General features: G+C 37.3%; 1 protein-coding gene and 1 pseudogene across 1 annotated transcript; one reads left to right on the forward strand and one right to left on the reverse strand.

Moving 5' to 3' along the window:
* Positions 1–3,747: 3,747 nt before the first annotated feature.
* On the reverse strand, positions 3,748–4,712 carry LOC127652358 (homeobox even-skipped homolog protein 1-like; annotated as a pseudogene).
* A 12,695-nt stretch (positions 4,713–17,407) lies between these two features.
* On the forward strand, positions 17,408–18,720 carry LOC127652610 (homeobox protein Hox-B13a). Its single transcript, XM_052138853.1, has 2 exons — positions 17,408–18,071; positions 18,473–18,720. The coding sequence occupies exons 1-2, from the start codon at positions 17,408–17,410 to the stop codon at positions 18,718–18,720; spliced, it is 912 nt and encodes a 303-aa protein (XP_051994813.1).
* The last annotated feature ends 8,155 nt before the right edge of the window (positions 18,721–26,875 follow it).

The following is a 26,875-nucleotide window of genomic DNA, read 5'->3' on the forward strand; positions in this document are numbered from 1 at the left end:
GAATATCACACCTGTGGGACATCAGGAATGCACAATCCCTCCATCAGTGTTCGACTGTCCGCAATAGGCTGAGAGAGGCTGGAGTGAGGGCTTGTTGGCCTGTTGTAAGGCAGGTCCTTACCAGACATCACCGGCAACAACATTGCCTGGACCAGACAGTACTGGCAAAAAGTGCTCTTTACTGACGAGTCACAGTTTTGTCTCACCTGGGTTGATGGTCGGACTCACGTTTTATCGTCGAAGGAATGAACATTACATGTACTCTGGTGTAGGATCGATTTGGAGGTGGAGGGTCCCTCATGGTCTGGGGCTGTGTGTCACAGCATCATTGGACTGAGCTTGTTGTCATTGCAGGCAATCTCAATGCTGTGCGTTACAGGGAAGACATCTTCCTCCTTTATGTGGTACCCTTCCTGGAGGCTCATCCTGACATGACCCTCCAGTATGACAATGCCACCAGCCATACTGCTCGTTCTGTGCATGATTTCCTGCAAGACAGGAATGTCAGTGTTCTACCATGGCCAGTGAAGAGCCCGGATCTCAATCCTATTGAGCACATCTGAGACCTGTAGGATGGGAGGGTGAAGGCTAAGGTCATTCCCCCCAGAAATGTCTGGGAACTTGCAAGTGCCTTGGTGGAAAAGTGGGGTAACAGCTCACAGCAAGAACTGGCAAATCTGATGCGATCCATGAGGAAGAGATGCATTGCAATACTTAATGCAGCTGGTGGCCACACCAGATACTGACTGTTCCTTTTGATTTTGACCCCCCTTTGTTCAGGGACAGTTTATGTCTTAGTTGATTAATCTTTTTATGTTTCTACAAATATTTACACATGTTAACTTAAAAGCAGTTGAAAGTGAGAGGACATTATTTTTTTTTGCTGAGTGATATATATATATATGCAACATGATCATATCATCTCTGCAGACTGCAGCTGGATAAGGGATAATTACGGAGACCTTGCAGTCATGTCAACCAATCCACCTCTGACTTCCTCAGGGCCAAGGCAGGCTTAAGAGAAGGAAGTTGTAAAAATCACACGGTAGTGCTCTCTAGACAAAAGAGGATCCACTACTGTGTGCTCACTCTGTATTCATACAGTCACTATAGATGAGAACCTCTTTACAGTCTATCTCAATTTACCACATCACTTACAATTTGCAGGAACGGTCATTTCTATTAACCTATCATAGTTATTTCTAACCTATTGCCTGCCTTTACTGCAGACATCCCCCATTGAATTATTGCCAAAAACAGGCAAGCATTCTGACTGTTGTTCTTTCATGATCTGAGCATCAGAGGTGTAGGAGTCTTTTTCACCTCTAAACATGGAGAGAAGCTTTAGCTTTAACCCATGTTAATTAATCAATATGTGTAAAGTACTGCTAAAACTTTCCTTGCAAATACTAGAATTTTTTTTTAATTATGTAATCTGTCCATAAAAAACAACAACCCTTTTCCCCTGCAGTTGGTAGTATTTACATTACTGATATTGTTTTGAGAACCACAAATGCATGTGCATTTAGAGCAAAACTTTTAAAATAAGAGTTATGGCATGACATTAAGAAACAATTTATGCTATTATTTTTAATGTAAGTAATAATGACACATCAGAGAACATGTTGGCTTATGTTGAGAAACAGATTCAGCAGCCTTTCAAATTAAAATTTTTAAAATGATCTGTAGTAGGTGGAGGTGAGATAAGCCACCGAACCTGGAAACTCAGCAGGTGCTCTCATGCACATAACCAGTGCATTTATTAAGTTTATCTTCTCAACAGCTATTAATTCCTAGTACAATGTGTTCAGCGCACAAGATGTGTTTTTCTTTATAAGTTATAACTCCTGTGACACCATTTCATGGAAAACAGTAGCTACAAATAATTAGCAACCTTATAATTATAATACAACATTAAACATAGGCCACACTATTAATCTCTCTGCCTGTGTTTTAGAATTTTCACATTCAAACTTGTGGACATTCTTTTTAGATCCATGGAGTCTGATTAAGGACTGTGAAGCTTTGGAGTCTCAGACACTGCTCTGTCCACCTGTTTATGTTTTGTCTGTTAACATGCTATTTGTTTTTAGATTTTTAAGATAATAATTTAGCAGGTTGTGCCTAGGATTGAGTATAATGACAGGAGCTTCATGTCTGTAATTTAATAAGTGGTCTTATAGATTACAGTGCTGGATGGTCAACAGGTTGGTTTAAATGGATAACAAAAGTTTTGGTGTAAATGACTGGGAGACATGTCAGCTCTCAAGGCTTCAGGCCAGTAATGGGCAGGAAATATTGTTTTCCTGTCCTTTCTTACCCCCATTGTTTATTTGTAATTTAAATGTCAAGGAATTAAAGTAAAACGTTTCCATAAATATTTTTAATAGTCAGATTTGTCATTATATATATATATATATATATATATATATATATATATATATATATATATAGAAAATAAGGAAAACCTTTATCAATATTACAGTGAGAAAATATAAAACCACAGAATTGTAAGTAACCTACACCTCTTGACTAGATTCTGAATTCTGACTATACAGATATACATTTACATTTATGCATTTGGCAGACGCTTTTGTCCAAAGTGACTTACAGTACACTTATTACAGGGACAATCCCCCCAGAGCAACCTGGAGTTAAGTGTCTTGCTCAAGGACACAATGGTGGTGGCCGTTGGGATCAAACCAGTGACCTTCTGATTAACAGTTATGTGCTTTAGCCCACTATGCCACCACCATGTATTTCTGAGTGAGAAAAGATATTCTAGGAGAAAACAGGTAGGATGGTGTTTTATTTTATCCAACAGGATTGATTGCATTGTGAAAAGTGGGCATTGCATTACTGAAATGCTAAAACAATGCTGAAATATCTATTTGGCTATTGGTTAACATTATCCAATAACCTGCATGGTTGTCAGTGGAAAAATAAACTTTGTTTTTGATTAAAGATCATGATTTTTCTATAGAATAACATGCACCAATGAGCCATTTACAATAAGCCCTGGAATGTGCTTTGAAGTGTTAGTTCACCCAAAATTCTCTCATCATTTACTCACCCTCATGCCATCCCAGATGTGTATGACTTTCTTCTGCTGAACACAAAAATAATTTTTGAAGAATATCTCTGCTCAGTAGGTCCATATTATGCAAGTTAATGGTGACCAGAACTCCAAAATCTCCAAAAGGAGATAAATTCAGCATAAACTTAATCTGTAAGACTCCAGTAGTTTAATCAATGTCTTCTGTAGCGATTCAGATCCTGGCAGCAGTCACCTTGGTGATCATTAATTCAAGATTGATTACACTTCCTATAGTCTTATGCATCAAGCACTAGGAAGTGTAATCAAGCTAGAAATCATGATTGTGCCTAGAGACTGCAATGTCAAGATATACAGTGAAAAAGGAGTTATATTTTGGTCTGTTCTCACCCAAAACCAAGTTGATTGCTTCAGAAGACATTGATTAAACCACTGGAGTCTTATGGATTACTTTTATAATGCCTTTATGTGCTTTTTGGAGTTCTGGACCATTCGCTTGCATTGTATGGACCTACAGAGCTGAAATATTCTTCTAAAAAAATCCGCATTTGTGTTCAGGAGAAGAAAGTATGTCACATCTGGGATTGTATGAGGGTGAATATACTATCCCTTTTAGAAAGAAAATAAGGTACAATTTAATTTTGACTTTACAATGGAATCCTCTTCACTGAGACAAAGTCACATTTTCCCTATTATCCTGAAGGACTGCTAAAGGTTTTGTGCTTTGTGCCTGTCCTAGCCCAAGGCTGGCTCCCCCTCTAACTTTAAGCAGTTGATCTGGTCTCCAGTGGAAGCAGTGGGGACAGGGGCATCCTGCAGTATGGTGCATTGTCTGGAAAGGGGAATAGAGCGCTGGCTGTGGAAGTCCACCCAGCCAGGTTGAGGGAGGGAGGTGCAAAGTGTCCATTGGCCTTGTGGTAGCGCTGAAAGGGCTTGAGAAACTGGAGAGGCTACCCATTCCCAGATGAGAGTAGTGATGAAGAGGTATGTGGGGTAGCAGGGGGTAAGGCAGTCCTGTAGCCGCCTGACTCACCATGAAGGCACATAGGTTTGGATCCAGTGGACTGGGCCAGTGTAGACTGTGACGCAGCCTCTTGTCCTTCATCCTTCGGTTCTGGAACCAGACCTACGGTGATTACAAGGTTAGGGTTTCAGTGAAGGGCACAGCATATTGATGGGATTAGGAGTTTAAAAGTTTCCCATTTCAGCAGGGACAGAGATCAGGTCACACCAAACGCATAAAACATCCAACTCTCACTAAAAAAACTCTTGATAATAGCATATAGTAGTCAGTCTCAAGATATAAATTATTTTATTAACACTATTTCAAGGAAATTTTAATTTCACTTTAAATATTGGTCAGTCTTGAGAAACCTTTGGTGGGCCATTTCTGATTTACCTTTATCGTGGTCTCTGGCAACTTGAGCGCTGCCGCCAGTTCACATCGTCTGGGTCTAGACACGTAATTTTCTTTGCAGTATTCTTGCTCAAGACGGCTCAGCTGCTCCCGTGTGAAAGCAGTCCTTTGCCTGCGACTCTGGTCTATTCTGTTAAGTAGTGAAATACGAGGACACTCTTCTTCTCCCTGGTCACTGTCAGCAAGAGCAACAGTAGGCGGCTCCCTGCCCTCTGCTACTGAAAAGTAAACATTAGGCATTCGTTAACTTTACATAGATTTCTTTACCATTTAAAATGTGAAAAATATTCCAGGGTCCCTCTTTCCATATTAAACAGTTTTAAAATCTTTAAAGTTCAATAATAATTGTTACATAGAGTTTTACAAGGGTTTTAAATAAACTCATCACAAATTAAACCACACTCTAATAACGCGGATATTGATATTGTATAGTAAGGCTATACCAAAATAGATCATGTACTTACACATTTTACCATTGATATCCACGTCCACTTGTCCGCAGATGAATGATAGTAATCCAAATATTACCCAAGTGGATTTTCACAAACTTCTCATATTCCACAAAATGGTCCAGGACCAGGCCCAAAAAGGAAGGAATTATCTCACTTCACTACCTGTCTTCTGAGCCAAGTTCGTTCATGAGGGGAAAGATGAGTTGTTTTTGTAGTGGTTGTCCACCCCCCTCCCCTCCCCTCCCTCGGTCTGCATCTTTCAGCTGGTCCCATCTTGTACTAATGAGAGACGCGCTCTATCCATCGAGGCGCCACCTAGGCGTGTGTACAGAGGGAGGTGTCCAATTGTCTTTGGTCTCCGACTGGCCTTTGTACTTCTGTTATGGAGTATTAACATCGACCTCCTTTTGCGTACTGTCACAGTTACTTCCCTGTTGAGGCTAACCCTGATTGTTCCATGGTGTTTGATATGTTTTAAGTCAGTCATTAGAATCCCAATGGCTTTAAATTGTAGATGTCTACAATTTATAATAAAGATGAAAGCTTTTCAGAACAGTACAAAGGCTTATGTCACCTATAACATTGGCACAGGAGATTGAGTTTTATTTAAAAAACTAAACAAACTACTTTGAGCAATTCACTCAATATTCTCTAGATTTTTTAAATAAATACATTTCCAGACAGAGCGTGTCTGTGGGTTTCTTGCACAACCCATAATATCAATAGGCAGGGGACATTATTGTTTTAACAAACTGTGTTAATTTGCCACATGTCTCAATGAACTATAAAGATTTGCAGATTTGTTTTAATCGAGCCATAGGCTAATCACTGAACACATATATGGCAGTGTTCACTAACAAGTGATAATGATATAACAAAATGTTGCGACTTAACTGTATTGTTTGTGGCATGCATATGATACAGCAAACAAGAAAATGGCGCTGTTTGACGAAACGTTTTGATTGATATTGCGATCCCTTCATGGTAGCCTGACCACAATAGGAAGATAATGGCTAGATTAAGTTTTCAGCCTTTTATTCATACCTTTAATATGTTTGTTGTGCAGTGTCGTCTTGTGGACCATTTCGACGGGGGGTCTACTGAGGCGGAACGCTGTGTCATACCATTATTATTATTATTGTTGATATTTATAATAATACACAAATAATAAATTAATGAACCATAATTAATTAATAGAGCGCTCAGTTCAGTTGCTCATAACTTGCTCACTAACGACATGACACCCCTACACCCAGAGGCGTCGTGCACATTCAGACTGAGGGAGCACATGCCCCTTAGATTTTTGAGCCAAGAGGATTTTAAATGGATTATTTGAATTTCCAAAAATGTATTTGTACCTTCGATATTTAAATGAAATTATTACTGCATGTAAAAATGAATGTATGGTGCATAAATTTGTATTTACATGTCTAAATTCCGTCAGTCCAATCAAGTCATATGCTCCAGTATATGCGGTGTACAGTGGCTGCTTCAGAGATTGCATTCAAGGGGAAGGTCGAGCATCAAGGGAAAAACACTGTGTTATGGTAATAAAAATGTATTAATTGCATCAACTTCAAGTCAAGTTAACACTTGCCTAATATGTCAGATGTCTGTGGAAGAGGCACATTTTTTTTTGTCTAATGTAGATTCAACTTGAAGTAACGAAAGGTTTAACATGCTTACTTGGTAGTCGTGGGATCCGTATTTTCAATGGGAGAGTAGCAGTGGGCGGCTGAACGTAGCAGCAGTGCATCTGTCCATGTCATGAGACATCAGCTTCTTTGTTTTACAGTACACATTTAGGCACTAGCCACAACGCTTTGGAAGGCATTAGGAGGAGCACTTAAATATGAGGATGCACAAAAGGTCATGTACATCCTTGACTAATGTGACATTAATATGTGTTCTCAATGAATTCATGCCTCATTCTATGAGTAGTGCTCACACGAGATCAGTCAAATAAGTTGTTTTAACCACTCGATGAGTGTTTGAGTGTTTGGCAGTTTTCTTGAAAGTTCGTCCAGGGTAGCTTTTACAAACTACCAAAACAAACTCAAAACACCATTGTTTTGGCCAGATGTAGTTCTAAATGACGTCACACCTGTTCGTTCATCGCTTTCGTATCAAGTATGCTGAGGCCTTTCGCCTCCTCATAAATGTATTTAAAATGAATGTGACAAAAGTGTTAAAACTATCTGTTGGTTTTAATCAGTTTACCTACTGACATGCATAACTCTAATGAAAAACATTTTTGTTTCTTCATTTGCAATAGACCTTTTTCACAGACTGCGATGACGTGTTTCCGCCTTATTTAGCAGCGTAAATCTAGCAAACTTTTTTATATTATAATTGTATTCAATATTGATTGTCCCTCCAATAATTAGTAAACTGACCAATCAATATGGAAATTCAAATATTAATTTTACAAAATGATAAACGTTTGAATTAATCATAGTCTGTGGATGGCACTGCATGATTTTAATGTATTAACAAGTGTTGGGTAGGCGATCAGAAAGATTATAACACATAGAGATCAAGACTATTTGAAGATATCAGGGAGATGAGATCATCTGTGTACTGGAGCATAATTACCAGCAGAAACATAGGCTAATATAGCATATTTAATTTACATTTAATCCAAAAACTCAAATGTGGTGTTTTGAGCAGAATTCTCAGTTATGTTAGTGGAGTACCTGTATTAACTGAGCTTCAGATGTACGTTTTCCTTATCTATGTCTCTGCATGTTGATATCAAAATTCTATTAAGTTTTTTATACATGTGCACACTTTTATAAAGCTTCTTATAGGATGGTTATTTCCTTTCCAAACTGTTCAAATGCATTCAAACGAATTAATGTTTACACTACAAGCCTGATGTGGTCACATGATTTTTTGATCCCCTTGTTGAAGTGGACAAATCTGAAAATGTTTTGGATCACATTTACACCCCTCTGTTATCGCTGTCCCTCAAAACAGATCTTAACACCAGGTGTAGATGGGGCCACAAATGCATATAAATCACACTTACCTGTCAAGCAACCACTGAGCATAATCAAAAGTTTTAAACTGTGCCAGTAATGTACACAAAATGCTTTAAAAGGAAATAATGTTAAAGTACAACATGACATGTTACAACATGACAACAAGCGCTGTTGAACTACTAGTCTCCTTGTTTCATCCCAACCTACAATTACATCAGTGATTGCCGGAAAAGCACAAAGGCACATTCACTGACTCGTGTATATTATATGCAGATAATCAAAGCCTTTCTAACAAGTCAGTCCACTGGGGACCATCTTTGGAACACTCTTGGGAAGCTATTTCCAGCCATGATTACTTGAATGGGGAAATACCGAATCACAAAAATGGTTGGTCAACATGACAGCACTGGAATCATAAATTGTGCTTCTTTATCTCAGATAATCCTAAAAAATTTCGATTTTCCTTGCATGTATAGGCAATGTCTGTATCTAAAAGAGATTGACTCTTTTACCTGTAAGGTGGGACTTCCTTGTCTACCTCCATAGACCATTGGGCATTCCAGTTTCTCCCATTCATTTTAATATAAGTGGCCCCTCTCTGCTAAATAGTCTCTGAGCTCATGTAAAATAATCTTTCACTGTTTTGATATAGTCATTCTTGATTAACAATTTTAGCACTCCAAAAATATTTTGCATAAATAATTTGAGAACTTGATCCTGCAGCACCAGAGAGAGCTGTTATGTAGGCTACGGTGTTTACAAAAGTTAGGATCCACAACATGAGTTTTAATGAACTCAAATATATACAGTGGCAAGAAAAAGTATGTGAACCCTTTGGAATTACCTGCTTTTATGTATACATTTTTCTTAAATATTGTTTGATCTTCGTCTAAGTAACAATAATGAACAAACACAATCTGTTTAACTAATAACACACAAATTATTTAAAATATGTGCTTGTAAATATTGAATACATAAAACATTCACAGTGTAGGTTGGAAAAGTATGTGAACCCCTAGGCTAAAAACATTAACAAACGCTAATAAGAGTCTGGAGTTGGCAAACCTGACATCCAATAAATTAAATGAGATTAAAGGTGTGGGTTAAAGCTACTTTGACTTATAAAAAGCACTAAAACATTTTGAGTATTCACTAGAAGCATCTCCTGACGTAGGCCATGCTTTGCAAAACAGAAGAACAGAAAATTGTTGCATTGCATAAAGCTGAAAAGGGTTACATAGTTATTTAGAAGAGCTTAGATTTCCATCTTTCTACAGTTAGACAAACTGTCTATGAATGGACATGATTTAGTACTGTGACTACTCCCCCCTAGAAGATGCCCTAGAAGTGGCCGTCTAGCCAAGATAACTCAAAGGGCACACTGCAGATTGCTCAATTATGTAAAAAAGAATCCAAGAGTGAAAGCTAAAGAATTAAAGGAATTATTGGAACTGGCTAACATCTCTGTTCATGAGTATTCTATACGGACAACATTAAACAGGCATGGTGTCCCTGGCAGGACACCACTAAGGAAGCCGCTGTTTTTTAACAAAAACATTTCTGTGTGCCTGAAGTTTGCCACATACTACCTTGACACTCCACAGTGCTACTGGGAATTTTTTTTGTGGATGAATTAACTAAGGTTAAATTGTATGGGAAGAACATGCAGCACTACGTATGGCATAAAAAGGATACTGCACATCAACATTAAAACATAATCTTTATGATGAATTAAGGTGAAGGGAGCATCATGATTGGGGGCTGCTTTACTGTTTTGGGGCCTGGACCACTTGCCATCATCGAGGGAAAAAGGAATTCCCATGTTTATCAACATATCCCAAAGGATAATGTCAGGGTGGCTGTGTGCCTCTTGAAGCTTAGTTGAAGTTGGATGATGCAGCAGGACAGTGACCCTAAACATAGAATAAATCCACAACAGAATGACAAAAAAAAAAAAAGAAAGAAAGAAAATACATCTTTTGGAGTGACCCAATCAGACCTTAACCCAAAAAATATGCTGTGGAATGACCTGGCTGAGCTGAAGCAGTTCTGAAAGGAAGAATGGCTCAACATTTCTTCAGAATGTTGTGCAGGTCTAATTCGCAGCTACCGGGAATGCTTGGTTGATGTTATTGATGCCAAAAGAGGATCGACAAGTTATTAAATCCAAGGGTTCACTTACTTTTTCCACATCACTGTGAATGTTTAAAGGAATGTGTTTAATAAATACATGAAAGATTATAATTATTTGTTTGTTGTTAGTTTAAGCACATTGTGTTTGTCTATACTTGTGACTTGAAATTATATCACATTTTATGACCAATTAATGCAGAAAACCAGCTAATTCCAAAGGGTTCACATACTTTATCTTGCCACTCTATCTTGTATAGAAGTTATTATCAACATTAATTAATTAATTAATTACATTTATGCATTTGGCAGACACTTTTATCCAAAGTGACCTACAGTGCAATTATTACAGGGACAATCCCCCCGGAGCAACCTGGAGTTAAGTGCCTTGCTCAAGGACACATTGGTGGTGACTGTGGGGTTAGAACCTGTGACCTTCTGATTAACAGCCCTGTGCTTTAGCCACTACGCCACCACCACTCCAAACATAGTTTGTCTGCAACCTTGGCTTACACAAAAATATGCACTTGTTAAAACAACTTAAATTAACAAATTAAAGTTGTTAACTCTCCATTAACATTTACCATTTATAATGTTTTTATATGCATGTAAAAAATGTGTAAACAGAAAAAAATTCATCTGAAAAAGATAAACAGTTCAGTATTTAAATATATTATACTTTTGCTTGGAAAGGTCATTCGAAAGCATATCCACAAAACAAAGGGGCAGGTGCTCTAACAAAGGTGCAGGAGCTAAAACAAATCATTAACAAATGTTAAAAAAATAGGTAACATTCATTTGTATTTTATATTTATGCTATATAAATATCAGTAAATAATCAAGATAACTAATTAAAATAATGTCCTGTCATTGCATGTTTGTACACTATGCACTGTGATGCACTACACACATGTAAATACACAGTATGCACCGAAATGCCATTTAATCCTTATTATTGCTATGCAAATGAATGAAATGATCTCTGCCACGCATCACTATACCATCACCAACGTAAAACCTCAAGAAGTTGGGGCGAGGGGAGTCATCATATTCTGGAGGGCTTCTTTCCCCATCTTCCCCTAATATGAGTTTCCTGCATAATGCTTAGATGGGCCAGACCTCAGTTATCTATAGTAAATTATGAATGCAACTAAAACGAAGTGTCCATGTGGCCGCCATTAGCCCTCTTCGGTGTCCGATTGAAAGAGTTTAACAAGTAGCCTTCAGTCTTACATACTCGGTCAATGCACCTCCCATGAAAATTATGAGCGTTGCAGAAGCTTCCAACACCACCGTTTTTGCGCACGTGTTGAATAACCCACCCAAAAGACATCGTGCCTCACGGCCCTAGAAATATTTCTAATCTAATGTTTAACGTTTCACATATGCAACGATGCTTTTTGGAGACCGGTACGTTCATGTGGAGTGGAAAATCGATATAGAATGTCAGTAGCTACTCAATTGTAGGCCTGCTCTGTGAATCTTCCTGCAGAGTTTAGTTCCAACACTGCTCCAAAATACCTATAATTTCTTAAATAATTCAGGTAAGTGTGTCATTGAGGTGTGTTTAATTAGAGGTTTTCGATTGATTAGAGATGTGGTATCTAATGAGCAGGATCAAACACACATGTTCAGCCTCAGAATGCTTATTTCAGAAGCAACAAAGATCATTTCTGTGAAAGATTATAAATGACAGAATTACTCTAAAATCCAGGATGATAGCGAGAAGTCTACAGTAGTCTTTCTGTCACTGCAGTGTGAGAACTGTTTGGACCCATGGGGTTAGAAAACCTTTTTATAGCCATTTGTATTATATTGGACTAACTAATGACAGTTTACAACATTTTCTAAGTAGATAAAACTTGGCATGAAACATGCAAGTCATTATTTCACATATTATAAACAGCGATGCATTGAATTATGCCTCGTTTCGTTAATGTGATCGGTCTGTGATGTGCCTGTAACGTTTTGCATTATGACGAGAGCATATTTGAACGCAATTTCTTGATGCAATATTTACGTTTTATGGATTCAGGTCTTTTTTTTTTTTATAATTATTGCACATTTTCCATTGTTACAAACTAAATAAATAAATGCCTGTCAAATTGTGTCTTATTGCCAATATGCCATGATTAAGTTTTTATTCAGCTAAATGTTTTATTCGTAATTGTTCCAGCTCAACAACAACACAGCTTTCTTGTCTGCGACTGTAACACGGGATTGAATCCAGTTTGGTTTGAAAATTGATTAAAAATATGAAGTTTGATCAGAATTTTTCTGAATGTTGAAATGTATTTTGCATTGTTATTATTATTATTATAAAATAATGCATGAATAAAACATGAATATAGAAGTAAATCAATAAATAAGTAAATAAATAAAAGGACACTATTGGTGGGGACGACTAGTTTCATTGTAAACCATAAGGCTCAAAATAATGAAATGTAAAATATTAGATCATACAAATTAGTTAAAATAAATGAACCTTTGAGTATTTAGAATTTTCTCTTTCGAGTTCACAAAACTAACAACTTTTAATTAACATGAATTGTTTTATTGTTTTGAGTTCATATGAAGGTGCAAGATGAATGTAAAGAGTTAATGTTATTTTGAAGAGTTTCTGTTATGTTAAAAGATTTTGTGGGGTTACTGGTGAATAGTGGAGTTTGAGCCGGTTGAGCAGGTAGGCTAATGCTACCATTTAACTCTTTGAACATTTGCTATGCTAATCAATGCATAGTGTTTCCAATTAGCTAGTATAGGTTCCCTTTTAACTTGTTTTTAAGAATTATTTTTGGCCTTATTAGCAAGAGGACAGTGGAGATAGAGGAGAAGAGTGGAAAAGGACGAGCTGGCACTCTAACTCCAGTCACCAGTTATGCATCCTCATCATATGTCATGAGCACAGCCCGCTGTGAAAAAGAGGGATTATATTTAGCATTTACCTATGTTTCTGGGCATTTTGCCTTTTGCACAGTGTAATTTTCAAAAAATGTTCACTCTCATTTTCGGTTTGTGCCTCTCCTACTGGTTGCCATTTTGTCATGGCGTAGCACAAACCCATCAGCTAGGTTTAAGTGTCTCTGATAAAGTGTCTCCTAGCATAAATTGGGCTTTTATCATTGTGCAACGTTTGAAGTCTGCTTGGGCACACCACCGCTTAATTGGGGAATGTCCCCTAAGCGCAGCTTCCTTGTCCCTATTTTGCGCTCTGATAGTGCTTGGACCATTGTGAGTAATCAATGTTCTTGACGTTGCCTGGACCATTGCAAAATCAGTTTTTGTCTCCATGGAAGATTAGGGGCATAGCATGTCTCCCATCAGGATGTCCTCTGCCGCAGAGGAGGCTCTATGTCATCATATTGCACAAGATAAACAGTTAAGTTATATTGCATTGTATGGACACATTCTCCACCATAGTCTACTCCAAGGCTTATACTATTTTCATAGAATCGGTCTCATTCTCCCCTTGCCACAGTAATCTTACATCAACACTCTGCAATGTACATGAATAGCCTCGTTAGTGTCTTTGAGAATGCAAATATTTTCAAACGGTACACGTTGGCCGTCGCTTTATAAACCCAGCTTTCACATAAGAAAGAGTTTGATGTTTATACCTTATTTAGAGTTGTTTAGTCTTTACTCCTTGCGCTCCTTATCGAGGTCAGTCCCTGTGCATGAGGTCACTCAGCATGAAGTTCAATGGCGCTTCTGAATACATTCAAGGGTACGGCGGCGTGAGTAGCAAGGTATGATCTCCACTGGATAGAATTATGTGTGATAACAATTTTTTTTAACGTGTGGGACTACTGCAACATCAAATTAATATTGAACTTTATTTATTTTGTATTCGAGTGAATCAATATACTGGTCAAGCACGACAAGGGACGATTGCAGATCTTCCATAATGTATGGTTAGGCCATTGCCTGTGATCGTATTGTACAAGAACAGTACTTCTGGAGTACTTTGCGTTTAAACAACCATGTTCTACTGTAACTAGTTATACCATGTTATAATGTAACTACTTGACAGAAGAAAAGGAAACGAATAGGAGGTTTCGATTTCTTGAAATTACATCATAGCAATATATCATACTTCATTTATTTACTCAATATCATCAAAGTAGGCCTTGCGTACATGTGGCATAAATATTGCGGACTACCTTTTAAAACGGTAGGGTACAACGGGGCTAAAGGCACACCTTATAGAACATTTGTCTTTGTTTTTTCTGGTTGCAATGTGTATCAAGATTGAAAAAAGTAAATGTATTTTTATTGGTTATTGATGGAGCAACATCATTTGTGTAGAAATAAATAATAACGGAAGGTTGTTTTGATTAAAATTCATTAAAAAAAGTGGCGAGTGAGCATTTTATAACACATTTGGGGTAAAAGGGGTTATCGTCGGAAAACCCATCCCGTGTCATTATGTTAACCCCCTTTCACCATTTGCATTTAAAAAATAAACAATCAATTAATTAATAAAAAACGAACAAACACTCTAAAAATGAGAGAAATTGTCTATTTATCTGATTAATTCTAAAACAAGATTAAACTCACAAAATGCAGATGGCCACATTTCACCCAGCTTTACATCTATTGATGAGATCGCACTGTAGTGTCACTATATTGAACTTGGGTAAAGACTAGTTTAAATAAATGAAAGGATTTCTAAATCAAATTCTCTAGGCCAGTAATATCAAAGCCCATAATAATGTTAAATCGAAACATTTATGTTCGAGTAGGCTATGAGATACGTCTCAAAGGCGCTTACCCAACATTCTATACTAGAAGGAAAATAGCGATTTAAAGCTTAATTTAAATCAATGCATTTAATAAAAGCCACCTAAACTTTGTCGTTCTTATAGATGGACAAAGAGCACATTTTGTCAGGGTACGATTTCCTTTGTGTAAGCTTAAATTGCGGGTTTAAAAACATCATCTTATATTATACATTCTACTTTACGTTTACAAAATGTTGATATAATGATCTTCTCAAAACGCTACATGTTAAACTTGTGTAGCGCCATACTTGTATGGCAGCTTTTCAGATTTCACTCTCGTTTGAACTTCACACCTCGCATTAAATTAAAATGGGCTTCATGATTATCGCACTTACCCTGTCCATATTGAGATGCGTCTGTCTTCCGTTAATTAATTCTGGAAAGACCGTACACAGTTGTGAAAAAATCCGTTATGGTTTCTGGGCAGGACGTTTGACAATTATGCTATTAGGCATTTCATAATTGTTTCCTCGCGTTAGTGTTGTGAGGCAGTTGCTCAGACTACTGCCTTGAATGCAGAGTAACAGCAATGGCAGCAGCAGCAATGGCAGAAAAAAGACAGTTTTTGTCTTTATTCAGAACATTCACAGTTGCATGTGGCTCAGGTCGGCCTGATGAGTAATTTATCTTAAAGCTGGGCAGTTTCGTTTGACTATGCCGCTTTATTCTGTAAAAAACCTATGATTCCAAGATCAATTCAGAGACATTGAACTTGGTTAGTTTGCCTAAGGTGGGACTGTCTGTGTCTATCACTGCCTTCTAAACAAGCCCTTCAGGGAGGGCTGTACTGGTCCCTTTAAACTTGGCCTTGACCTTGAGGGCCTTGCCTGACCTGTGTGTAAAGACGACTGTCTGGGGAGGTGTGTGTGTGTGTGTGTGTGTGTGTGTGTGTGTGTGTGTGTGTGTGTGTGTGGAAGGAATATTAAATGGGAAGCCTCTTGCTATTCCCTGTACACAATTTTAAATCTCTTTTCCCACACAAAGCACTGAGACCTGTCATTTAAGGTGCTGCCTAGAAAAACATTTAAAAATATCACCACATTTATCAGCGTGATCAAATCTCTAACAGCATGTTTGAGAAAAAGTTGGACAATTTACTCGTTTAAAAGGCATTTATATGTACTTATTTACATATACATGTAAAAAATGAAAAAGAATATCCATATTTAAAATATATGCCTTAAACTTCTTAAATCCTCTTAAGGCAAACGTCTTTATTAGCCCTTTTAGAGGTATATTGCAATCTTAGTGTTTTAGTAATGTTCGTAATATTGTTAGATCTTGTTCTCTGTATCCCATCATCAAATGGTAAAATACTGATAGCAAATGCTTGTTTGAAGAAAAATCCTGATGGTTGTGGTCATTTCACTGCAATGTAAACCACGTTTTAGAGATACCCTCAAGTGACACAAACAGTGTGCCCGTACATTTGGCGCAAAACCCTTTGATATATCTCTTTAAAAAACAAAAACTTAAATAAATAAATACATTAAAATTATGTTCATAATTTGCGATTTATACAGCTGCAATTTTCAGTCCACTTTTTTCTTATTTTCTTCTTTTTTTAATAACACTAAAGCTAAGAATGCTGTAAGGCATTCTTGATAGGATACATTTAAAACCATTTTTTAAATGATTTCGCCTCTTTAGCGGATTCTTTCAGTAGGATATTTTACTAAAGGGTCCGAGGCGTTGTTCAAATATATGTATGAAACAAGTTATGATTTTCATTTGTTATGGTAATGATAAATCATTTATTCATTTGGCGCTGCTGATTATAGGCCTTTAAACGGTCTGTAAAGATGTAAATGCATTCCAACGTGTGCATGGCCAAGGTATAATAGAATCATAAATAAAAATGACCTATTTAAAAATGTCTATTGCTTTTTGCAATGAGATGTTGGGAGAAATAGTTAGAACATTTGATGATCAGCTAGGGAGCTGATGTGATTATATGTAAATATTATTTCTTGTGGCAGAAATGAGGCTCCAAACATGAAGCTCGATAGAAGAACGTTTATAAGGAAAAAAAAAACATATGTTGAATAATGATACATATAGAATAAAAAATGTGCATAAGATAAAAATGTAACACTTATTAAAATTATTTTTAACGGTTTGGCAAACCAAACGTTAAGCGAAGACATTTTCTAGCAATAAGTACTAAACGAACTAATAGTAGTATTAGTTCGGTCCTTTTAGTTTTTACCCCAAAACTAAAGACGCAATAGATTGCATTTATGCACTAAAAGTAATTTTGTTTGCATAGCACCTTTCAGAAAAAAGCAGCTTACAGAAAAGTATGGCTTATTTAGACTTATTAATGCATAAAAGCAATGCACCAACAAGGCTGCATTTGAAGCGCATTTATCTGGGACTTGACAAAAAAAAAAAAAAAAAAAAAAATGACATTCTCTAGTCAAGGTTTATATTATGCATCACGTGGTACACCTCTTATCCTATGAAGGCACGGCTATGCAGACAGTAGTTCATTGCGTCAATGCAGCTGTGCGAATGTAACTGAGTGTCCTGCTTCGGACTTGAGTCTTTGCAACATATTTCGCCGTCCGAATGGTGAGCGTGCTATGACCACCTCCTTGGTCCTGAATCCTCGCTGGGCGGACACTGTTATGTTTGTGTATGAAAACAACTTGGATGAGCTGAAAAACATGGAGGGTCTGGTTGGAAACGGCAATTTTGCAGCCAACCAGTGCAGGAATCTGATGGCCCACTCGGCTTTGAATGGTCATCCTTCTAGCCTCGTTCACGGCTCCAGCTATTCCACTGTGGACGTATCAACTTCGAGTTCTGCAGAATCGGGCAAACAATGCACCCCTTGCCAAACGGTTCCTCAGGCCTCGTCCACAGGTCCTATACCGTATGGCTACTTTGGAAACAGCTATTACCCTTGTAGAATGGGGCGGGGTTCTCTCAAGTCCTGCACGCAGCCGAGTGCACTCAGCTACTCTGCAGAGAAATACATGGAGACCCCAGTCACATCTGAAGAATATCCCAGCAGGGCCAAAGAGTTCGCCTTTTACCACGGCTACCCCAATCCCTATCAATCCATGGCCAGTTATTTGGACGTGTCAGTGGTGCAGACGCTTGGAACGGGAGAGCCGCGACACGAGAGTCTCCTGCCAATGGACAGCTACCAGCCTTGGGCTCTGGCTAACGGATGGGGTAGTCAGATGTATTGCTCCAAGGATCAGAGCCAGGCAGGCCATCTTTGGAAGTCTGCACTAGCAGGTTAGTTTTAAGCAGTCCGCAACACAAAAAAAAACGAGAATGCACAAAATAAAACTGCCCCATCTTAGAAATAAGTTGCATTCTCTCAGTACCAAAAATTTCCAGGGAAACAGTTATAGAAATGTCACTTTTCTGGTCAGATGTCTTATTTTAGTGAAATTGTAATAATTAATAGGCCTATTTGACATTTCAGCGGGACTTTATTTTCTGCAGTACACAAATACCACTGGTTTACATAGAGGTTTACTTTTCAAACAGCGTCCGTGAATTGACATCTAAGAACAACGTCTAATGGTTTTAAAACCGAAAGTCAACAAGTGCTGAGCGAAAGTAAACTTTGTCAGAGTAGGCTGAAAATTAAAGAGACCTTTAATAATAAACCTGTTTGTTATTCATTCCAGATGTTGTGGCCCACCAACATGACGGGGGCTCATTCCGTCGTGGTAGAAAGAAGCGGATACCGTACACCAAATTGCAACTAAAGGAACTGGAGAAAGAATATGCAGCCAACAAATTCATCACGAAAGACAAGAGGAGAAAGATTTCAGCGGTAACCAGCCTATCCGAGCGGCAGATCACTATTTGGTTTCAAAACAGAAGGGTAAAGGAAAAGAAATTCATTGCCAAAGTTAAGAACAGCGCGCCATAGTGCAGGCTTGAGCGCTGAATATTTTGTATTTTTTTGGTGACTTCAAATTAAGGAAAGCAAAAAGTCGTCGGGAGGACTTTTCTTGGACTGGGTCTGAATGTGCTCCTTTTTCCTGCTTATTTACATCGAAAAAGAATAAATGGATGGAACTGATAATCTGAATAAAAGAGAAAACATGATAGGACAACATAGCTTGTAAATATCGCACGTGCCTGCCTTTATGTAACTGTGTCGTTTCAGGTCTTTTGTCCTGCTTTAGCTTCGGGTTTCAATTTAAATGTTATATGTCAATGTAAGCCATACAATGTAAGTCATATCGCTTATTACTCACTATCTGTCAGTACGTAGCCTATTTACTCTGTCTATTATCGCTTGTAAAACAATATAACGTATATCACAAAACTTAATAAATGTCTTAACTTCATTCAGTGTTTTCTGATTACATAGCTAAGGAAATCAGAGGTTTTGTATTACTCTCATAGAGCGTCGCGTACTGAGTGTGTTGTTTGTTTGTTTGTTTTTTTACTCTTTTGTTAGTTCCCTGTGACAAAACTACGTCACTTGCCATATGAAATCAAGATAATCAGTTGATAGTTTCAAACTATTCTTTAATAGGATGCTGTTTGTGTATTTTGTTTTATTTAGAAAACGTTATCGCATTTATTCCTTGACATAGGCCTATTTAACCTCAGATGTTATTGAATGATTTAGCAAAGATTTGCACTTCATTTTTTTTTTTAACTTTTGGAAAGTTAAGGCCTTTAATGTTTTCAATGTGCGGCGACAAAACACATAACCTTCTCCTAGAAGCATTAGCTGGGGCCATCTTTGAATTAGACAATACTATTTCTAAATAAAAGATGATTTTGATAGCCGATTTTCGCTATTAACGATCGATATACGTATCCTAATCTTTGTCTACCTTCGTAGAGGAAGAGAACTTATTCTTAAACATGGTTAGATAACGCAAGAGTCGGAGTGTTTTGATGTTGGTGGTGAGGGAGGGGGCGCTCGACTTTCAGAAGATCCACCAAATCAGCACTTAACCTTGACAATGAAAGGCAAAAGCTTAAAGATAAGAAATAGGTTTTGTCTTTGGCGAAACCGTGAATATTCAAGTATACTACGATTCAAACGGCAACACTGCTCCCAATCGGAGGGCTCTTTGAAGGCAATTAACTTTCAGTTCCAGTGTACAAATTAAACGCTATTAATTTTGTCTTGAGACTGGAGAAGAATGAAAATATAATCTGGGTTCCGTTTTATGTTACGTTGTCTCACTAAAGTAGGTTAAATCTTGAGCTATAGTCATCTCTTCCCTTAACCATTCTCTTAAGCAGATTTACAAACAATGATGTCGTTTATTGTCTCCAGCAGGCATAATTTAAAATTTTGTCCAAAAGAAGAAAAAAAATGTAATTGTTGAAAAGTGAACAGATCCACAGCCTACTTACTGCCTTTGCAACCTGCACTTAATATCGGTAGATTAATGAGAGTGTAAAAGGTCCGTCGTTACCAACACACGCTAACGGCAAAATCGTCAGGATTTGTACGACTTTTCTAAATTTGGCTAATTCGTATGATGTCGTGGGACTGCATTCAGTGAGATCGGGTTGTTGTTACTCATACATCTTCACGTTGTCACCTTCGGCTGGCTATACACTCCACTTTCAAGCTGTGCTTTTTATTCTTTCAGTAAATGCAGGAAAATCGTAAATGTAACTTGCACCAATTCACATAATAATACGATTTATTGTTGATGTTGGTCCAATGTAAATTCTTGAATGGATGGATATTAAAGTAGGCTGCGTGTCAAGACGCAAAACTAAAATAGGCCACAATGCTTATAATCCCCATATCTCATACAATTATGAATAGTCTATCATACTGAGTATCATACATTTTTCATTACATTTCAGACGTGTGATATATAATTGGAAAATTATTCTTAACTCAAAGTGGCAACCGATGTTATATTTGCCTGACCTAGACAACATGGGGTCGTAAAATGTCTTTCCTTCCACATCTAATTAACATTGAACTTGACAAAAGCGTTCAAACAAACGGTGGGTCTGCTTTAAGTTTACATTGTTATTTAATGGTGGCTCTTTTCTCTCTTTTGAAAATACAAAAAGAGCAGATCAGACTCAGAGTTTGCCCAATTTCAACGCTTCACAGTAAAAGTGCCAGATTTGTTTAGAACTAAAATTCCTTGGGTCTTGTCGTTTATCTAAAAAAAAAAAAAACAACTTTGTGCTCTCTAGGTTTGGTGAAAATGTAAATATCGAATCAAAACAAATTAAGTTAAATTTAGAGGTAATGATTGATAAAGAGTCACTTTATTATTGAAATAACACAACATTATCTCCAATGTCTTTGTACACATTAGGATGTGGACGTTCTTTCCCTGACTGGTCACAAATTACATTTCACAGTAATTGTATTCAGACTTCCTGCACCATAGAAGGTCAGAGCAACTATTCCAACTTCCCACAACAGCTCAACATCTCAAATATAGATTTCATCCATCTACAATACTCTTTTCTAATTGGGTACCATTCAATCTTTAAGTTTTTACTCCAATTCTATACTTTTCTTCCTATATGTCAGTTTCAGATAGCTACTTTTTTGAAACAATGCATATGAAGCCAGCATCCCAGAGTCTTCTCTGCATTGTTGCAGATTAAACATATTGTTCTAGTGAAGCTGCCACTTGAGAACCACTGAAAGTCTGTTTCTCAAACTAGAGATAATGTACTTGTTGTATTGTTGTTATGCATCTGCCGTCTACTTCTCTCTCTGTCCTGGTTAGATCTAGTTTGGTTTCAACACAATACTGCACACGCATGTACATTGTATCTCAACAGAACCAAAGACTGATGAGTTTCTAGAGAATGTTCTTTCTGACTTGACCATTTTTTAAACCAAAATTGCATGGTCTTCAGATTCAAATATGCCTAATACTGCAGCACCTGAGAAACACACCGAAAAGGGCACTGTATTGTGATTTCAAACACTTTATTAAGTAGCACAATTTTAAACTCAACAGCGCTAATAATAAACGAGTGCCAAATTAGCACATTATAGAACGATTTCTTAAGGATTAGGAGACAGCATGTTACTCCAGTCTAAACAAAATGAATTAAAAATATATATTTTTATGTAACTTTTCTTATCTGGATTTGCTACCTTAGTAAACAGAAGCATCAATTGCTTTGGAAACAAAAATGTCTTTGTTATTTCAAACTTTTCAAACGCAGTGTATGCTGTTTCTGCAGCGTATCGCGAGATCAGGATAGCCCTATCAAGTGCATTTTCAAGTTCACGTCCAGCTCCCATCCCCCACATTATCTGTCGCCCCCAGCCCTAAAACAACTCTCCTGAACGTCTGCAGGCATTTGTTTTACAGCACAGACTTCACAGTTGAACTTGAGACATCTTGTTAACAATAAGTAGTCTGGCCCTTGTCTGGACAGAGTTTGTCAATAGACCTGTAGAAGAACGTGAGACCTCCGCAGACAGGGAAGAGGAAACTACTTAACACGAAAGGCCGACGACGGAGAAAAATTAAAGTCAAAGTTTACATTCTGGAAAATTATAGATGTATTCACAGTATTGTCATGATAGTTGGTCAACAGCTCTCAGACAAATTCTGTCGTACATAATTTTTGGCAAATATTTGGCAAATAAACTGTCTCCGTTAAAGCAATATGTACATAATTTTTTAATTGAATTTTTATTACATTATACATTAATGAGATGTCGATAATTCCAATGTAACAAAAAAAAAAAAAAAAAAAAATGGGTTTAAATCTAAACAGATTGTTTCGTTTTGGGAATCGCGGTCCAATCTGTCACATGAATGGTTATTAAGAATATCTTATAGCATAAGCTTTTGCCTACAAATATATAACTAGCATCTTTTTAAAAAAAATTAAACCAAAACAAAGTTCTAAAGAATTTGATATAGGCCCTACATCATATATTAGGTAGGAGCCCATCGCACTCTTAACGAAACTTAACGACACAGAGATAATATTACACTGATATTAAATTACTAAATGGAAAGTTTTGCCAAATTAAATGTAATCAGATTTCCATATATGACATGCATGTTGGGAAGTGAAATAGGTTGTTTAACTCTTCACTGTATCAAACGGAAGCAAAGCACAACGTAAAAAAATCTTAGTAGGCCTACTAACAGGTGCTTCATGTGACATTTAAATTAATAGCTTTTTTCAAGTCATAATATTAATTAATATTTTAATCTCAATACATTTGGTTACATAATTTAAAAATATATTATTTAACAGGTTTCATTTTAAAGCTTAATTCAGGTGGACGTAGACCCTTATTAGGGGAACAACTGCAACTTTAAACTGAAGTGTGAGAAGCCAATGTTTGCTCATCGGTAAATCATTTTACAATGAAAGGCAAATCTGAGTAAATTGAGCACTCTTTAATGTACTTAATATTCACTTTTTGCAATTTGTAATTGATTAGAATATACGAGATGAGCCCGTCCACCAAATTCGTCAGTGAACGGGTTTCCGTGAAAATGAATGATAAGGCTAATATTTGCCTGGTTGAACGTTTGGATGGATGATTTTGACACGGACAATGAGGTATGTATGCCATATTTTAAAATAACCAGTAAAGTTAAGTTGATGAAAATATGTGCCTATTCGTCATCTATTGCATACGGCACTTTTATAGAAATATTTAATCATTCTGTGCAATCAAAGTCCCCAGATATGCTTTGTTTCTATTACACAATGTAAGGCTGAATTGATCCATCGCTCTAAACCAATATAAACTATTGGATTCGTGGTGGTTGTATTGTGCACTCTTTAACGTTGCCAACTTTCCCATCTAATACGTGACCTAATTCTCTCAGTCTTGAAGTGATGTCAACAACAGACCCATTTACGAGCGTCATTTTCCATTCATTCACCGTCAGTGCAGCTGGATGTACATTCAGTCAATTAATGTTAGAGCATTAAATATTGCCAAGAAATACTCTCTCACTATAATCAAATCAAATATCTGTCATAACTTCATGTTTGGTGCAGAAACTACGTTAATTGACAACAAAATTACAGAAAATTAATTGTTCTAGCAAATAACATCTAAAACCTGATTATTATTATTTTTTACTAATCTAGAGACAATTCAGCACGGTTCTCCTACCCAAGGATGTAACCAAATACTGAAAATGGTTACATCATTTTCTCCTACCCTATCCTATCCTACCACTTTGGTGCGTTTGCATTGTTTTTGACCGCTTCTTCTTTCTTCATTCATTAGTCTGTCTCCAGACATGGCCATGCTATTTAACATAATTTTAATGAGCTTGCCTTAAGGCAAATAATTATATTCTCTATCTTAAGGCCACGCCACAAAGAGATTTAAAGCGGTAAAATAGATTTTTGGTATCAATACCAAACGCTTAAACCCCGAGGCGCGCTAATGCGCATCCTTCACACTCACGCTAACGATCCTCTTTTGGTGGAGAGGATCCCGCCTAAACAGACATTAACATGTGTGGCAATAAAAAAGCCAAATGTATTGGCATGCAACATGCAACTCATGTGTGAAATTTTACAGGGCACTACAATTATGCTAACCTTATAAAGCCGATATTTGGAGGAAACAATTTCACTGATAATCTGAGGACTTTTTCCCCCACTGAAATCATTTACACGCTATATCGCATCATGAGCTTTTGCTTGAACTTGAACTCCAGCTCATTCGTTCATAATTGATTGTATGGCTTAAATGGGTAAATTTCTTGTTGTACTAAGTGGGGAAGGGTGATGAAGTTTCATTGTTTTATTTCAATTATAGTTGCGAGGCCTGTCCCGAGGTCTAATAAAGTCATCACGCTAATTCCACACAGAACCACATATTTATAACTGTTCTCAGCTCATGCTTAACATTTTTTTTAACATCTGGAGCTTTGTAAATGCCACTGAAACGGCAGCTGTATGAGCCCTTTAATTGACAATCCAAGCATCGTCTCAATAGTGCTAGTTCGTATTCGTAGAAGTAGCCTGAACCTAATGAGAGACGCTTCCCTCGTGTCCTTGAAGTTCCTGATGTGACGTTTGTTCCGTGTTAATCCAAAACAGTGTTTTTATTTTTATTAAAACCCCCCGCAAAAAGTAAATAGAGCGAAATTATGCGTGATGCACAGGGGCGGATTATGACTAGCATGGGCCCCAGGCTAATTTATAGAACAATGACTTCTACAGCATGGAAACTTTCACCAGGAGACATCTCATACACATAGTGACAATGATGTGGCTTTAGAAGTCATGTATCAAATATGAAACGCGTGGCATTATAAGGTTAAAGAGTTGCTCCATTTATTTTTATTAGAAACAGGAAGGCAAAGGGGTCCTGTAAGAGGGCTGGGGGCATCATAATCACAGGGCACTGTTGACAGATCCTTGATTAAGCTCGTGGGCCAACATATTTAAGCATATATAAACATTTGTTTTCAAAGTTGATGGGCTGCGAGACCTTGCACTGTATCCCTTGGCCTGGTCCGTAAAGTTGATGCGATGTATCAGTGCTTATAGAATATGATATCACCATGTACATCTGGTAGGTTGTGAGAAATAATAATAGTAAATAATTCCATTTTGTTATGAGTTTTTAACAATTTTTTTAGATTTTAGAAATTAAAAGCACTTTTCATAATTTACTTATCAAACCGATTTGACACTAGCTACTGCAAAGATAATGTGTCACTTTGTTTAGAACTCACTTTGACATTACATCATGGTGCTAAATGTTTAGACTCGTCTCTCAGCTTTCCAATGCTTCAAGTTGCAGCATATAGCCTAATTAGGCTACTTGAGTCTTGCATTCAGAGTAACTTGCACTCAGAAATGTAGTTGTTACGTCCTTGTAAGCTCTGTGTATGACGTTTTACTACTTTTAGATACGATGCATTTAGCACGACTAAAATGCAACACCAAATTCGAAAAAACATGACCTTACTCCCCATTCATTTCTACGCAACACGGTATACGCAAAGAGTGATTTACTGTCGTAAAACTATGAAAGGATCTTTGACGTCAGGGTCAGTATATGTTTGGCTTTCAAGACCCACGTGATTTAAGTTGACCGTCATGTTTTCTCCAATGACATAGGTACGGAGATTGACATCTATTCATTTATTAAGTGAACCACTGGTTTTACTAATTAAGAGGGAAATGTTGACGGGTCTGCATGTCTGTCCCTGACATCTACTGGCTATATGCGTTCACTGCAACTTGTTCAGCTCCAATGGAGATCCGTTGCGATTTGTTGCTTTTGATATAAGATGTGAAATGCTATGATATTTCATCAGATACTTTTGAAAGTTACTCTTGTCTAACACAATAAGAGGAGTCAGAGAATAAGAGAGAAAGGCACCACTACAAAAAGTAATGAATTCTTGTAGGTTTGTCCTTTACACTCAAGCAAGGTCACATCAGATTTGTGCAGGCTCTGATTTGAACACGACTTGGAATTTTACGATTCTGAAAAAGGCGGTCTGTCTCTCGGTGACGACACCCACTGCGGGTTTTACAGGAAGCCTCTTTATTGAATTGTTTTCGCCCTGATAGGCATCCAGGACATTCGGCGTGTGTTATTTGAATTAATTGTCTGTTGGCGGCTATAAAGCGTTACTGAAATACACAACTATAAAAGACTTCACCTATGTTCAGTGATGAAGACTGTCTTTCCAGCTCCCATATAACAAAAATATTAAATATGAAGCTGTATTTGTACTGCATTTTATTTTTTGTTTACTCATCAGTTTAGACTATAGTGTTAGGGACCTTGAGCAGGCCATGGTTATCAGGACACACACACACACACACACACACACACACACACACACACACACACACACACACACACACACACACACACACACACACACACACACACACACAAGCAAACAAAACCTACTGAAGAGCCTTTTTGACAAGTTCACATTTTTAATATAATCATCATCTTCGATATCTGTAAATTCGATAATTAAACCGATACTTATGAGATACTGGGATGGTTGGAGCGGTTTCTTTCTTAATATAAAACCTCCCAGTAGTACAATGTCTCCACCTTGTGGTCATATGGATCGGTTAGAGCTGTGAGT

Source organism: Xyrauchen texanus, chromosome 12 (genome assembly GCF_025860055.1).
Source record: "Xyrauchen texanus isolate HMW12.3.18 chromosome 12, RBS_HiC_50CHRs, whole genome shotgun sequence".
Taxonomy (NCBI): Eukaryota; Metazoa; Chordata; class Actinopteri; order Cypriniformes; family Catostomidae; genus Xyrauchen; species Xyrauchen texanus.

Excerpts from the sequence above, each read along its gene's own strand:
- LOC127652610 (XM_052138853.1), top strand. The coding sequence starts at position 17,408 with ATGACCACCTCCTTGGTCCTGAATCCTCGCTGGGCGGACACTGTTATG. Across the intron at positions 18,072-18,472 it reads TTGGAAGTCTGCACTAGCAG|ATGTTGTGGCCCACCAACAT; the intron begins GTTAGTTTTAAG and ends TATTCATTCCAG.